This window comes from Gadus chalcogrammus, chromosome 15 (assembly GCF_026213295.1).
Source record: "Gadus chalcogrammus isolate NIFS_2021 chromosome 15, NIFS_Gcha_1.0, whole genome shotgun sequence".
Lineage (NCBI taxonomy): Eukaryota > Metazoa > Chordata > Actinopteri > Gadiformes > Gadidae > Gadus > Gadus chalcogrammus.
In genome coordinates this window covers 4,566,771-4,582,571 of record NC_079426.1, presented here as the reverse complement: position 1 = coordinate 4,582,571, position 15,801 = coordinate 4,566,771, and the positions used below count along the sequence as shown (strand labels likewise).

At 51.1% G+C, this 15,801-nt stretch overlaps 2 protein-coding genes and 1 non-coding gene across 5 annotated transcripts in view; 1 reads left to right on the top strand and 2 right to left on the bottom strand.

The window, feature by feature from the left end:
* The window catches only part of micu1 (mitochondrial calcium uptake 1), a 33,011-nt gene extending 26,379 nt beyond the window's left edge, over positions 1-6,632 (top strand). For both annotated transcript variants that reach the window (XM_056609157.1, XM_056609156.1), the window contains 4 exons: positions 639-776; positions 2,565-2,673; positions 5,383-5,472; positions 5,670-6,632. In XM_056609157.1, the coding sequence (XP_056465132.1) occupies positions 639-776; positions 2,565-2,673; positions 5,383-5,472; positions 5,670-5,833 (501 nt within the window). In that variant the 3' untranslated portion in view covers positions 5,834-6,632. The remainder of the gene's footprint in view (positions 1-638; positions 777-2,564; positions 2,674-5,382; positions 5,473-5,669) is intronic.
* A 1,964-nt stretch (positions 6,633-8,596) lies between these two features.
* On the bottom strand, positions 8,597-15,799 carry nolc1 (nucleolar and coiled-body phosphoprotein 1). 2 transcript variants are annotated; one of them, XM_056609148.1, is made up of 14 exons: positions 15,441-15,797; positions 15,038-15,093; positions 14,669-14,826; positions 14,447-14,580; positions 14,224-14,335; positions 13,988-14,109; positions 13,682-13,808; positions 13,483-13,602; positions 13,315-13,392; positions 11,650-12,009; positions 10,221-11,477; positions 9,656-9,777; positions 9,425-9,502; positions 8,597-8,870 (listed from the first exon to the last, which is right to left on the bottom strand). In XM_056609148.1, exons 1-14 carry the CDS (start codon positions 15,549-15,551, stop codon positions 8,712-8,714), a joined length of 2,994 nt encoding a protein of 997 aa, XP_056465123.1. In that variant the 5' UTR covers positions 15,552-15,797; the 3' UTR covers positions 8,597-8,711. The 2 variants fall into 2 exon arrangements, with proteins under 2 accessions (XP_056465123.1, XP_056465124.1); XM_056609149.1 differs by having other exon boundaries at positions 8,781-8,870; positions 9,425-9,485; positions 15,441-15,799.
* Positions 10,062-10,197, bottom strand: LOC130405265 (small nucleolar RNA SNORA3/SNORA45 family). Its single transcript, XR_008904327.1, has one exon. It is a non-coding gene; the product is annotated as a small nucleolar RNA SNORA3/SNORA45 family (small nucleolar RNA).
* Positions 15,800-15,801: the final 2 nt, after the last annotated feature.

Genomic DNA, 15,801 nt, shown 5'->3' with positions numbered 1-15,801 from the left:
CTAATGAACACATTGTTTAGCCACGTCTTGCATGAGAGACGCTGTGGCAGTTTCAAACCCAAACAAAGTCTCCCCGTGATGACAAATCAATTCGAGAGTAATTACAAAACACTGACCCAAAAAAACGTTACCACCAACAAAACAATAACAAACAACCCAAAGCTCTGCTTCCAAAATAAAGGCAGTCCCAGCGTCGTGACGCCGTGATGCACAAGCCCTAAATCCCAGAATTCATGGCTCCAGGCAACGCCCGCTCATGATTCAACCAGAAGCCATATGCTAGCTGTTCCTGGCATCTGCAGCCCCCCTAAACGCTCCATCTCTCATCCTCCACATTCTCTCTCTCTCTCTCTCTCTCTCTCTCTCTCTCTCTCTCTCTCTCTCTCTCTCTCCTTCTCTCTCTCTCTCTCTCTCTCTCTCTCTCTCTCTCTCTCTCTCTCTCTCTCCTGGTCTCTCTCTCTCTCTCTCTCTCCTGGTCTCTCTCTCCTGGTCTCTCTCTCTCTCTCTCTCTCTCTCTCTCTCTCTCTCTCTCTCTCTCTCTCTCTCTCCCCCCCCCCCCCCCCCCCCCCCCCCCCCCCCCCCCCCCCCCCCACATGGTACTCAATCTCTCTCTCTCTCGCCCCTGTCCTCTGGTACAGTTTGAGAGGAATGACCCTGCGGAGGGGCGGATCAGTGAGAGGCAGTTCGGAGGCATGCTGCTCGCCTACAGCGGCGTCCAGTCCCGCAAGCTCAAGCAGATGCAGAAGGGCCTGAAGAAAATGTTCAAAGATGCCCAGGTAAGCTTATGTGGAGCCCGGTCTAATGACTGTGTGGGTGGAACAAGGCTCATGTGTTGTGTTATGGAACGCGGACGGAATGTAAGATCAATAGTAATAATGCATTAATGCACGCCCTTCCTAACCTCCCTTTCTTCACTCTCTCACGCACACACACCCAAGCGCACCCCCTCACACACCCATGCACACACTCCCTCACACACCCATGCACACACCCCCTTGCACACACATGCACACACTCCCTCTCGCACACACACATGCCCTCGCCGTGAGTGAGGGGTTGTCCATATGAGACGGCCTTTGCCGAAAAGAAACTGACAGTAGCGTTTGTTGTCGAGAAAGACAAGAGAGGGAGACCGGAAGAAAGGCAATACATCACAAGGAGATTGATCACACTATCGCAGCACCACCACCCCCCCCCCCCCCTCTCTGGGTGTAGCACCACCACCACCAGCACCACACAGGCCCACACAGGATATCCACACCCGTGCAGGCCCAGCGGGGAGTCTCATCTCTCCCTCCCCCCCACAGCCCATCACACTCTCTCTCTCTCTCTCTCTCTCTCTCTCTCTCTCTCTCTCTCTCTCTCTCTCTCTCTCTCTCTCTCTCTCTCTCTCTCTCTCTCTCTCTCTCTCTCTCTCTCTCTCTCTCTCTCTCTCTCTCTCTCTCTCTCTCTCTCTCTCTCTCGCCAGCCTTGCAGCCCCGGCTATCTGGCTCCCTCTCAGTGCTCACTTCACCCCTCTGACATCTTCCCTTCATCAAGTCCATTCACTGCCGAGTCAAGTGGGCTGTCTTGGCCTGTGTGTCACATGAGCTCACAGAAGCCAAGACAGCCCACTTTGGGAGCTTCAGGGAGGAGCACAGATAACGTGTTGGGGTGGGGGGGGGGGGGGGGGGGAGAGGACAATGCGGCGGTTGGCTGTTCTGCTCCCGGCTGCTTGTTAGTGGGTTTGGATCCAGACGGTAAGCTGGATCCCCGAGCTGGACTTCCCACCCGGAACTCGCGCTCCTCATACAAAACGACACTTCCCTGTGAGTCGCTGTGGATGAAAGGGTCGGCTAAATGACTCCATAGTCACAGTGACGTTTAAACAGCGTGCGCTAAAAGGCCCGTTCATAAGTATTCTGGCGGTAGCTCCGCCCGTGCCAGGGCCTGGTCCGCGCTGACACAAATAGCCCCATCAATGAATTGGCCGTACACCAACGCACACCTCAAAGACACTGCAGCAAAGTGTCCTTCCTCTCGCTGTTTGGCAACGTAAAGGCGACAACGCTGTTGTACGCCCAACGTGTCCCAGCTGAGGGATGGTTTTAAAAGCGGTGATTAGCACCCCGAAAAACGTGACGGAGACGAGCTCTGGGAGAGGAAGAACGACTGCATCTCTTTTACACCACCACCACCACCACCCTCCGTCAGCTCCATCCGTCGTCCCCTACACCACCCACCAGATAAATGAGAGGACCGTTATTTACACCAGCACGCCAGCTGCCTCCGCCTCATCTCTGCAAATGAGCTCATCAGCATTGCGGAGTGTGTGTGCAGGTCTGTGTGTATGTGTCTGTGTGTGTGTGGGTGTGTGTGTTTGTGCGTGGGTGCGTGTGAGAATATGTTAGTGAAGCCATTCCGGCTTCCTTCAGTTCTTGCCTCTTAAACACAGAGATGATGTAGTCTTCTGGGCTTCTCCTTGAGACGGATTTCGTCAAAGCTCACAGGGCACTACCAGACCAAGAAGGGTCACTTTCTCTGCTGCTGGCTGTAAGGTGTCCTCTGTCTCCCCCCCTGTGCAGGGCATCACGTTCGAGGAGGTGGAGAACTTCTTCACCTTCCTGAAGAACGTCAACGACGTGGACACGGCGCTCAGCTTCTACCACATGGCTGGAGCCTCCATTGATAAAGGTACTAAGCACGCACGCACGCACGCACGCACGCACGCTCAACATACGCACGCAGGAGTCCTGTCCTCCGGCTGACGGCCCTTCGGTTCTTGGTCTCCGGGGCAAAACAAATATGCTGTTGGTGTAATTGCCTTTGGTTTATTGTCGGCTTTTCCGGTAAGCAGCCAAAATCAACAGTTTCTTTTTCTGAACGGTAAACGTCTGTTAGTCCAGGTAACTGAAGTACCAGAGCCGTGCGTGTGACTCCTATCCGCCCCGCTTGCCAGTCACACATATCTGTTGGGAAAACAAATGATGAATACATCATATTGGACACATGATGGGATGGAGGCTTTTGGCTACTTGCCCGCTGCGTCTGGTAACAGGGCAGCTGTGTGACTTATGACCACGTGCTTTAGGCTGCAGTGAAAGTCATCCTGCAGCAGTCGAGCGACCTACCGCTGTAGCCACTGTTGTTCCCTTTCTCATCGCGGCAGGTGTCAGCAATACAGCAAACCAAATTATGTCCAGCCTTGTCCTTAACGTCTGAGGCTGAACCCCGCATCTCCCAGAGTTCAGTCTCGGAATCGTATTTCTCCTCGGAACTGCTTTCATTCCCCTTCCTCCTCTCAGCCCGTATTTTCTAATATGTCCTCCCACCCATGTATCCATCCATCCGTCCATCCATCCATCCATCCGTCCATCCATCCGTCCATCCCACCAGCATCTCGCCCATTTCATGGTGACGGTACAATGCCGGTCCCTGTGCAACCAGCACGCCCACGTCGATAGGCCCAACACAGTCTGCTGCTAGAGCGCGTCAGACCGGCCCTCTTCCCACCAGCGAGGGAAGAGAATCCTTAATGAAGTCAAATCTCCACGCGTTAAAGCAGACGGCGTCGCTCCCCCTGCGTGGAGCTCCGCCTTGCTCGCGTCAGGCCCGGAGACGCTGTTCTCGTTAGCCGGGCTGCCGCACGCGGTCGCCTCACACTCCTCACGGCGCCCCGTTCCCCCGCCACGCGGACCAATTAGAGCGAGCGGTGTGGCAGTAATCTGCGTAATGCGGCCGCTGTTTTTACGAGCCGGCGTTTGGGCTCGCAGTTAGCCGACGCGCGCTTCTGGATGCGGGGCTCCAGATGTCCCTGTTCAGGGATTCCCCTGGGTCCGGTTCCTCTGGTGGCAGCCGGTGCTTTGAATCGAGGGATGGTTGAAGTCTGTCCAGATAATCCTATCCCTTCAACGCCATCTCGACAGAGCGCTGTGTGTGTGTGTGTGTGTGTGTGTGTGTGTGTGTGTGTGTGTGTGTGTGTGTGTGTGTGTGTGTGTGTGTGTGTGTGTGTGTGTGTGTGTGTGTGTGTGTGTGTGTGTGTGTGTGTGTGTGTGTGACTGTATATTTAATTACTTATCTGCACTCTATGGCTCCTGAGCTTGTGTGCCGACTTGGTGCCCATTAATTCATGTTGGGTTTGGCCAGTGTGTACACACACACACATGCGAGCGCAGCTACTGTTCAGGAGCAGATTCTCTGTATGCCACAGCAGCAGTTTGCTTTGCTAATTAATGGTGTTTCTGCTGGAGTGATTAAGCACTTTTTAAAACTTTTCCCTCACCCTTTTAAAGGGCAGTACCAGCGACCCTATTCCCATTATCAGAGCCGGCTCCAATTTATGGCACGGTTATTCCCTCCCCTTTGAAGGCTTAGAAACTACAGTTTGTACTGAAGAATTATTTTATCCTTTCATCATCTTTGGTTTTTGACCCTGAGCTTCGTCCTTCGTACCTTCTCCCTCGTCCGTTCTGCACCTCGTTTCTCTTCCCCTCAAACCTTATTTTCCTCGGTTAGACGTCCTTGTGATGTGTCACCTGGGAACCACATCACAGGACGGTCGCTTCACTCACTCACTCACTCCCTCACAACTCACACCTCAAACACTCATTCACTCACACCCACCTGCTGACAGCTAGCCACACTCACTCACTGACAGCTAGCACACTCACATACTCACACCTCTCAGACTCACTCACTCACACTCACTCGCTCATACCTCACTCGCTCACTAACCTCTCACACTCACACAGTCCCGTTGCCCCACTGCAGGTTTCAAACACATGCCCACTTTTCTATATACGTGGTATGAAGTGAGCCTGGCTGCAGTGGGCTCCTCTGTGGGTGTTTTGTCTAAGGCCAGCAGAAGTCCTGACGTAATGGCTTCGAGTTATAATCACCCAGTTGGAACTCTTTGACCCACTTAATGCAGCTGTTCTCTCCGCCTGCGTCACCTGGCCACGCATATACATAGCGTGCATATCCCTCCCTCAAGGCTTCAGCATTTCTTTACCCGCTTAAACTTAGCTTTATGGTCTTCTAGAGTCGTGAACCAAAAATATACATCATACTGCGTTCTGTCGCAGGTCGCTCACCTCTGATGCGTTCAGGGTTTGTGAGCAGAATGCGCGAAGTGCAGTCCACGGTGTGGCCAGCTGTGGCCAAACGGAGACTATAAACACCGGGGCCATGGATTGACGGTCCACTCGCTTCACAGACATTGCGTCAGCCATACATTCGTCAGCTATAAATTCCTCTTCTCCACCCTTAGCCCTTTGTTAGAAGAAAAAGTCCTTGGGTTTCATGAAAGGCCCTCAAAGTTGTTATCGCTCTTATTACCTAGACCCGTGTGTCTCTCCACCGCCACTCCAAACCATTCAACCTGTCTCTCTGACACCTCCACAGCCACCATGAAGCAGGTGGCCCGCACCGTAGCCAAAGTCGAGCTGTCCGACCACGTGTGCGACGTCGTCTTCGCCCTGTTCGACTGCGACGGTAGGTCCCTCCCCCTCCCGCCACGGCGGCCATATTGGCCTCGCCGGGGGAAAAATCTATATTTATTAATGGAAATAAAATCGGCTGGATGATAATGCAAAAGCCCCATCCCTGCACTCTATCATTCTGCCTTGTCCTCTCCTGCCCCCGTCCCCTCCTCCTCCTCCTCCTCCTCCTCCTCGCTTAACGTTTCCTAGGTAACGGGGAGCTGAGCAACAAGGAGTTCATCGCCATCATGAAGCAGCGTCTGATGCGTGGCCTGGAGAAGCCCAAGGACATGGGCTTCACGCGGCTGGTGCGCGCCATGTGCAAGTGCGCCCAGGACACCGCCTGGGACTTCGCCATGCCCAAGACGCAGTAGATCCCCGGGTACGGACGGACGGACTTGTGGGTGGGGGTCATGGATGCACCGTCGGGGTGGGAAACCAAAGACTGGATTCCTTTTTCGGAATTTAAACAACGGGACAAAGAAAAGCATATGTAACATGAAGTCCCCTCCGCCCCGAGACGATGGCTTACTTACCGCGCATGTCAGTGTGGCTAGAGCTTTACCAGCGCTCCCTTTAGCATGCTCCACACCGCCACGGCTAATCAGAGGCTTCTCATGCGTCTTCTGTGTTCCCTGGGGAAAAGCATCATGGGTATTTGGGCGCTGCAAACTTTTTGTATTTATCTTTTGGGCCTTTTGGTTGCCAACCCAGGGCCAACCCTAGCAGCCGAGAGTGACCTTTGCTTTGTTTTTTTGTTCCGAATAAGAAGAGCACTTTTATAGCCATTGTTGATAACAATTTAAGGGTCTGACGGATACCATCAAGTCAAGGAGCTGGGATGGCCCTCGACAGTCACCAGGCCCCCGCACATCGTCCATGGTTTGTGTTGAGGGACAGTTATGGATCTTGGTCTTTAAACCTGTATGAACAGTCGACATGTTATGTATATCGGTTAGTAAGTCCAACAGCTTAAAAGGCAACACTATTCCCTTTTAATATTGGGCCTCAATATAATGACCCAACCTCCCAGCTGTATTTCCTTGCAATATTCCGTTCAAAGTGTGTAACTGCGTGATTGTTGTCCTTTCTTTCAGAGTGACTTTATAAGATTGATACTAAGTTATGCTCCATTAAAATGTTTTTCATAACAGAAATGATCCATTGCATTTGTGGCTGCGTGCCTTCTTGGATAGATGCATCTATGTTCTAATTTGTACGGTGTCTCGCTGTATTCTGTTTTAATCTCCCCAAGCAGTGCACTACAGGGTTGTTGGTGAGGCTTATCCACGGGCCACTAGTCACTGTATCCAGTCGAATAAACGTTAGATGTTTAGATAAAAGATCTCGACGTGATGCTAGGGGAAAATGGCCACATAAAGAGAGCGGTAGTCAGCAGTTGTGGCTAATTGACATGGGCAAGATGGGCAGTCCTTCGTTTGTAGTGGCCATTAAAAGATTGCTCAGTCTTTAAATTAGCAGTGCTGTACACTTTGCACCCCCAGACTTACCGCCTTTAAATCACACGCACGCAATGTGACTGACAGACGGACCAGAAGTGGCTGTCAGGGCCGATCGCCAGGGGATGAGATTAGGCCTGATTCGGCTCTTCAGTATTCCCTGCCAACGTTGGTTCAACCCAAATGTGGGAATCGTGGTGTTGGAGTTTTGAAAGCTTTGAAACCGAGCGACCGCACAACCGAGGACATCTGGAATTTCAAAAGCATTCTAGACGCAACACACATTGGCTGTGGGAGTCTCTTGAGATTCTCACAGCCAATGTGAGTATTTGACCAACTACAACTCCTGCTTTGACCTGCCTGGTAGCCCTGGGCTCCAGACTAGAGCACAGCCGTGTAAACCAGGAGAGAGCACACCAGACTTGACAAGTGTCAAATCTTTCCTGCTCTGTGTGCAGAGAAGCTTGCAGCACACCATGGTCCAGAATTCTTACATCTGGAGGATTTGGGCAGTACGACTGGATAGTTTATGCAAAAATGGAAGAGGCGAATAAATCAAGGTATGGGACTGACTTTAGCAGCCAATGCCAGGACGAGAGAATAATTATGGGCAACCACGTTTAATCAAATCCATTGTTTTACATATTCAAGCTCAATTAGTTTTCACACACTTGGTTGAGGTCAAACCAAGACGATGAATCTTTCATTTGTTGGGTTTCTCAGCTGATTTAGCAAGGAGAACAGAGCTGATGACTTGTGGATGTGAACAGACTATAAAGCACCAATCTGAAACTACAGGATGCTGACTGATGTGCAGTCAGGTGAGAGCGTTGCACGGTGAGCACAGTTCAGGGAGAAACCAATTAAACTGGAGACAGTGAGAAACGTTAACCCTTACCGTATCAGGAACAGCGTCAAAGACGTAATTTTCAAGATTTTAATTACAGTAACAAAAAACAATACAGAAAGACGAAATGAAAGGGGGATATGGGCCGATTATGGTCAAACGCGTGAAATTCACATACTTGGGGTCAAGTAATTTATATTCCCCAGGACTGTCAATCAGGATGGTAACGTATTAACACCGCAATAGTACGCCACTCAACAATCTGGAGTGGGGAGGGGCCCTCCTACTTTTGATAGAAGTTTCAAATTCAGCATGGTTGCTTAATGCTTAGGAAAGAAAACAGGACTAAAACTGCAATAAATACTGAAAAATAAAAAGCCAGGTCTCTAGCTGTATAACATGGAAACAAAGAACTCCAGTTTTCAAAGCCAGTTTTAAAGTTAAACTTATCAATTAATTTGAATTCCCCCACCAGACCATTTAACACAAAGATCCATGGCATTCTATATGCCGGCTCAACTAACGTTTTATGATATATGGCTAATTTCTTAACATTCATATACACAAATAAACTCATTCCAGATATCGCAATGGATGATTAAGGACAGAGAGTCAAAAAACTATAAAAAATAAACTAAACGTTAACTGGGGACCTACCGCCACCTAGTGGCCACAGCAGTGTGTGAACCTGTGACACTCTTCGACGCCATCAACGTAAGGCACAATAGAGGGGCACCCCTCCTGTAGCCTTCTCCATGGGGTCATCTTGGAGGATGAGTCTCTCGTTGCCTACGGGCAGCCAATGGGGGGGGGGGGGGGGGGGGGTGGTGTCATAATCCTCGGTTCGGATATTTCAAGTCCTGCCATGATGGGGATTCACTCTAGTGGGGGGGGGGGGGGGTAAACAGTTCAGGTGTGGTTGGACGGTTGAGCGGGGGGACCTCCTCAGTCACTGTCAAAGCGGATGGAGTTGATGCCTGTGGAGATGGCCCCGCCGCAGTAGCTGCCGCGCTTCTTCTTGGTCTTTTCGTGTTTGAAGGACTTTCCCTTTGTGTACCTCAGGACGTCGTTGGCCTTCTGGCCCCAGTCTCCATTTGAGCCGCGCTGGACAAGGGAGAGCGCAAGACACGTCGTCAAGATACACGTTTTACTGTGTGGCGTCCCGCATAGTGTGAAACCAAAAGCTAGCACTGTTGATGATTATTATTAATTAAGCAACTTAATAACTGCCAAGTGTGTTGACCTATCCAGCATGCGTGGCGATAGCCAGAACAGGCCGTCCCCGCCGTGTTTATTTTGAGGCACCGACACACGGCCAACTGTTGGTTTGGCACTAGAGCGTCGAGATCATTAGAGCCTTAAATCAACGCCGCGGTGCCATCAGGGCACTTACGACGTTCCACCAACACGACTGGCGCCAATGTTGACGCAAAAAATATTTTGCGTGAGATGTCGACAAATCAACATCCTCATAAATGCACTTTAGTCTGTATCGTGTTGTCCCAGCAAACTGATTTACTCACGCTAGAGTGAGTTGATCAGTAGATCAGAGTAACCCCCCCCCCCCCCCCAAAAAAAACCAATAGTAACATCGTTACTATTAGTAACGATGACAGCAGAGGGCTTGAGAGAAAACCTGACCACGCAATGGCGCTCACCTTGGCGTCAAACGAGTTGTTGGCCAGTCTGTGATCCACCTCAATCTCTTCCTCTCTTATTCTACGGAAAGGCACATTCTGTCAGACAATGACAAGGGCAAGAGTTCATTTGAGTTAATGTTTTTTCTTTACACTGTGCACCTTGGTTCATGCGGTGCTCTATTCGTGTGTGTGTGCGGGTTTGTGTTTGTGTGTGCATTGACAATCACTTGTCCGAGTGATTAATCATACCTTTGCGTGGACTTTGGGGAAAGTTTGTGGCGTCGTTATGACCTTCTTTGTTTTGGGGGTCTTTTCTTCCTCCTCCTCCTCACTCTCAGAAGAGTCATCTGCTTTACTCTTACCGTTTATTCCTGTTTTATAAAAAAAACATAGTTATTATCCTCATTGAGACAGTGGCCTCATGCATATCAAATTAGATTCATTAAAGAAAAGGAAAACACATGGGACACAAATCATTAAGAACAACCTTTAAGGACTATTGTTACTATCGCAAATATCCTTCCTTACCATTGTGATATAAACCTGAATAAACAGCGAATTTGGCTTAAGAGTGTGGATGGATATACAATATAATAAAATCTGTGATCAACCTCCACTTTTTGCAGATAGTGTACGACAGGGAGGTGGACAGGAAGTACGTCTTGAGTTGGTGACTGACTGGGTCACTGTTATAGACCGCAGCCAATGAATAAACAAAAGAGGTTCAATCTGCGAGCACTCTAGCACACCAGGACACTGGGACAGTGGCTAGGCGCGACTCTAGCCCCGCTTTAACAGTTTTATCCAGGCTTACCGTTTGTGACCGGTGTACTGGGGGCCGTGGCTGCCTTGGGCGCCGCCGCCGCCTCCTCGTCTGAGGAACTGTCTTCGGAGCTGCTGGCGGCTTTAGCCTTGGCTTTCGGGGTGCTCTTGGGGGTGACAGCCGGGGTGCTCTTGGGAGTGACAGCCGGGGTGCTCTTGGCCGGCGGTGCCTCGTCTTCGGAGCTGCTGTCGCTGGAGGACGACTTGGCCTTGGCTGCTGCCTTGGCCGGGGTGGCCTTAGCGGGGGTGGCCTTAGCGGGGGTGGTCTTGGCCGGGGTGGCCTTAGCGGGGGCCGCCTCTTCCTCGGAGCTGCTGTCGCTGGAGGAAGACTCCTTGGGCTTGGCTGCTGCCTTGGCCGGGGTGGCCTTGGCCGGGGTGGCCTTGGCCGGGGTGGCCTTGGCCGGGGTGGCCTTGGCCGGGGTGGCCTTGGCCGGGGTGGCCTTGGCCGGGGTGGCCTTGGCCGGGGTGGCCTTGGCCGGGGCCTCCGTCTCAGAATCAGAGGAGTCGGAGCTGCTCTCTGCTGCCTTCTTCACAGGGGCTGGCTTGGCCACAGGTGACTTAGCAGCAGATGACTTTGCTGCAGGCTTGACCGCCGCCGCCGCCTCCTCCTCCTCCTCCGAGCTGTCGGAGCTGCTCTCTGCAGCCTTCTTGGCCGGGGCCGCAGCTGGCTTGGCCACTGCAGGTGACTTGGCTGCAGGTGACTTGGCCGCGGGCTTGGCCGCCTCTTCCTCCTCCTCAGAGGAGCTGTCGGAGCTGCTCTCTGCAGCCTTCTTGGCCGGGGCCGCCGCCGGCTTGGCCACAGCAGGTGACTTGGCTGCAGGTGACTTGGCCGCAGGCTTGGCCGCCTCTTCCTCCTCCTCAGAGGAGCTGCTCTCTGCAGCAGCAGCTGGCGTTGCTACCGGGGTGGCCGGCTTGGAGGCCGCTGGTTTAGCCGCTGCGGGCTTGGCCTTGGCCTTAGCAGGAGCTTCATCCTCAGAGGACGAGTCAGAGCTGCTCTCTGCAGCAGGCTTGGCGGCGGCGGCGGGCTTGGCGGCGGCAGCAGGCTTGGCGGCGGCAGGCGTGGCGGGCTTGGAGGCTGGTTTAGCCTTTGCAGGCTCGTCCTCTTCGGATGACGAGTCTGAGCTGCTCTCTGCCGCCTTGGCCGGGGCTTTGGGCGTGGAGGTGGCGGCGGGCTTGGCAGGCTTGGCTGCAGGCTTGGCAGCGGGCTTAGCAGCGGGCTTAGCTGGGGCCTCGTCTTCAGAGCTGCTGTCTGTGTGGACACATTCAAAATGGAGTTTGAGTTAGTTGAAGATTTGATAGATGGGCAAGAAATGTTTCTGAATACATTGCATAGACCACGCGGAAGATAGTTGAGAAGGGAGTGATAGTGTTTAAAACATATTGAGCAAAACACCCGACAAACAGATGACATTAAGGCTCACCTTCGCTGGAGGAGTCCTTCTTCGCGGGGACCGCCTTGGCCGGCGGGGTCTTCGCTGGAGTGGCCTTGGCCACGGGCTTTTTCACTGCCGCCGCCGCCTCCTCTTCATCTGAGCTGGAGTCTTCAGAGGAAGACTCTTTAGCGGGCGTGGCTTTAGCAGGTGTGGCTTTAGCCGGCGCAGGTTTAGCTGCGGCGGCTTTAGCAGGAGTCGCCTTTGCTGGGGTCTTCTTCACCTCCTCTTCCTCCTCGGAACTTGAGGAAGAGTCTTCCTTCGCAGGAGCAGCCTTAGCCGGGGTAGTCTTCACTGGGGTCTTTTTGGCTACGGGCTTCTTCTTCACTTCCTCTTCATCAGAGCTGGAGTCTGAAAGGAGAAGCATGGACCACTGTTTTATAAACACTTGTAACGCATGAGCTGTAGGGCTGTTATGATACACCAACTCACGATTCGGTTTGTATCACGTTTTTGAACCACGGTTTGATACATCCCACGTTTTTTTAACATTTGAAAAGCATTTTATCACTTATAGAAGAATTAACTTAATATAACATTTAATAAATAATTTGGAACACTTAACAGAAAGAATACTATTAAAGTACAGCAAAATGAATAAATAACCAAAGATTGCAGTTGGAGGATGCTTGCAGGTAGGCAAAAACCCTCAACTAGTTTTGTGGTTTAGGCTTATGTATTTGAATATATTAATGTCAAATAAATGATAGTAATTTGAATAGTTTAGTAGCACTAACTGTCGTTCCCGCTATAAAACAAACAGTGCAGGTCAAAGTGACCTGCATAGGATTAGTTTTCGGTCAAATATCCTATTATCGCTTCTTATTAGGCTATGTAGCTTAAATAATGACATAATCAGGTCGTATAAAATGCAACATGTTTAACAGCCCAACTTTCAAATAGATGGGAAAGAAGGTCTGATTCGCGATAACAAGGCATAGTGTTACGAGTAGGGTATGTGTGTGCGTGCGAGAATGGCAGTGTGTGTGTGTGTGACATCAACGAGTGAGTGGACGAGCGACGAAAGCGAGCAGTAGCGTGTGTGTGTGTCTAGTGAAGAAACTAACGAGTCCGGTAGAATTAAGTACCCAGCCTGTCAATAATCTTTGGCCGCTTCATTCCGACCTATAAGCAGAACTGCCGGTCAAAGCACACAAAACACAAGAGAAGGGGATCACACAGGCTATTTTTGCGCGCTTAGCCCACTCTGGATAAATGTCGTTCATATCTCGTAGGACTTCGCAGGCTGTGGATAAATTCAATCCTCCGTAGCCACGGAGTGCTGTCATCACAGCGAGGGCATCTCGTCGCAGATTTACTGCATCGATAAGAGGAGCGGTGTCAGCAGACTATTATTTAGACAGATTATTAGCTAATTTCCATCTGACAATTTGACCGGAGAGATACAATTTTGTCTGACATTAAATTTTTCTGTTACCGGACAAAGAAACCCGGGCACCAACAGCTCATATCACGTGGCTGGATCTGGACTCGAGGATAATAGGAGTTAGAAAGGGCGTGACTCACTTCTGCCTTCTCACACAATGCGAGACAGGTTCGTGGCCTTTGAGTGTCGAGATTTCGATACGCATCTCGATACAGCCCTAATGAGCCGTGTCCAACAGAAGAAGCCACCAAGAGGAGCTAGGTCTTTACCTGAACTGTCAGAGCTGGCCGCCTTCTTCGCAGGGGTTTTGGGTTTGGCCGGGGTGGTCTTGACGGGGGCCGGTTTAGCTGGGAGCAGAAGAGGGGCATTAGCCGAGCTTCATCAAGCAAGCACCCAGCGCCGAGCCACAAGCGACGCCGCATCTGTACTTTTCTCACCTGGTGCCGCCTCTTCCTCGTCGCTGCTGTCTGAAGAGCTGTCGTCCTTGGCCTTGGGTGGGGGGGCGGCTGCTGCTGCTGCGACGGCGGGAGCAGGTGGCGGGACAGCGCTGTACGCTCCTAACACGATAGAGCTGGTCAGCATCCACAAGGACACCCGTGCATGACAACGCATCCGTCACAAAGAGCGGGAACACACCTGCTTTGGGCTTCTTGGCGGGAGGAGCCGCCTCCTCCTCCGACGAGTCCTCGCTGCTAGATTTTGCAGCGACGGCAGCGGGTTTAGCAGGTGCTGCAGGCTTCTTAGGCGCCGGCTTGACTGCAGCCTAGGGTAACACTGGATTAGTTTGACCGCAACCTAAAGCAATACAGTGGATAAGATCGACGGCCAGGCTCTTAGTGTTAAGCCTACGCTTATTTTGTCCCAAGGCTCCGGATGAAAGGACCAGAATACACGTTTGAAAAAAAATCTAAACAAAAAGATTGCCCTGGAAGTGAAAGGTACCTTGGCGGGTTCCTTGTCCTCAGAGTCTGAAGAGCTGTCCTCGCTGCTGCTTTCCTTCTTTTTCGGTGTCGCTTTAGCCGCCACAGCAGCCTTCGGTGTTGTGGCTGCTGCAGCCTTCGGTTCTGTCAATCAATCACACAAGATAAATATAGATTAAATATAAAACCCAGACGAACTAGATCAGCGGTGATGCTGAAGCAGCCACCAATACTTTGACTCGGGTAATAATGTCTCACTGGTGGCGGGGGCTTTGGGGGCCTTCTCATCCTCAGAGTCAGACTCCTCACTGCTGGAGCTGGCGTCCTTCTTCCTGGCTGCTGCTGCTACCGCGGGAGTCGGGGCTGGAGCCTACAGGCAGGCGACACACGCATTTAACACCACAGAACACACATGAGGCTGCCATGGGCAGAGTGGGTGCATCGCAGATCTTTATGAATCAACACAATCCCCTCAGTCTACCTTTGCAGGTGTGGCCTTAGCAGGTGTGGCCTTAGCAGCTTTCTTTGCAGGTGGAGCCTCATCCTCACTGGAATCCTCGCTGCTGCTCGATGCGGCTTTGGCAGCTGCAGCTTTAGCAGGCACAGCCTTCACAACTGCAAGAAAAGAATGAACAAAAAAGGTAAAGCCACTTAAATGGCTTAAAATGGCTGGGTGATGCTGATGACGCCGGACTGCGTTTACCTGCCGGGGTGGTCTTAGCGGCAGCCGCTTCCACCTCCTCATCGCTGGAGTCTTCACTACTGGAGCTTTCTGCAGCACCCTTCGCTTTCTTTGCGGCAGGTCCGTTGGTGGCTTTAGCAGAGCCGGGAATTGCCTTTCGTTTCTTTGCCTCGGGAGACCTAGTAATAGAACAAGAACATAGTGAGATCTTGTGAAGAAGTGGTCAGCTTGAGCGCAAGACGTTAATAATAGTACATTGCTGGAGCAGACTTATGACAATGACTTTTCATGCAACAGAACATGTTCTTTTTAGTAAGGTGAGGCTGTGACGTACCTATTGAACTACTACTGTACGGTGTTAGAAAGTGGAAACAATAACGAGCTACTCACTTTGCCCAAAAGTTGTAGATGTCGAGTAATCTCTCCTCATTTTCATCCTGCGGGTTCTAAAAGTTAAAGAAAAAACAGAATTATTAGCAATTGTACTTTGTGTACCGTCTTATATTACCCCGTATAGAGTATGTACAGATGCATGGGTCGTGACTTATTTGTTGTTAACAAGCATCTTTAATATTTCAGTTAGTCGTTTTACCTCCAAGTACAAGCCGGTATGCATTTATAATTAGTTGCGACTTATCAGAATACATAAATACAACACCAATACAAGTACATCCATCTACCCCTCGTGGAAACGTGTGCATGTAGCTAGCTTAGGAGTTGCATCGCAGTCGCAACTCTCAAGTCTCGGCTGCGAACGTCTTACTGGCTCCGAACATGAGTCTTGGGCACGTACCACTTTAGTCTGCTTCAGAAACTGCTGGGCCGCCTTGGCGAATTTGTTTTCCAGCAGAAAGGAGTACACGGATTTGTAAAGATCGCTGGGGACTGATTTATTCTCCGCCATCTTCACCACGTTAGGTCTGGAAGGAACGCGTCGATCTCACGTGTGGGCATTGGAGCTGGCGACACGCGCATGTGCGCGAAACACTGGTCGCCCAGTTATGACGTCTTCGCCGGTCCTTTAAACACAATCGTATAACGATATTGGGTATTGAGTTTCAATTTTTTTTTCAAGTTTTAACCATAAATATATATCTTAAAATATCCGTGTTTTGCAGAGTTGTATGCAAACATTTCCATGGCCCACGTTCTTG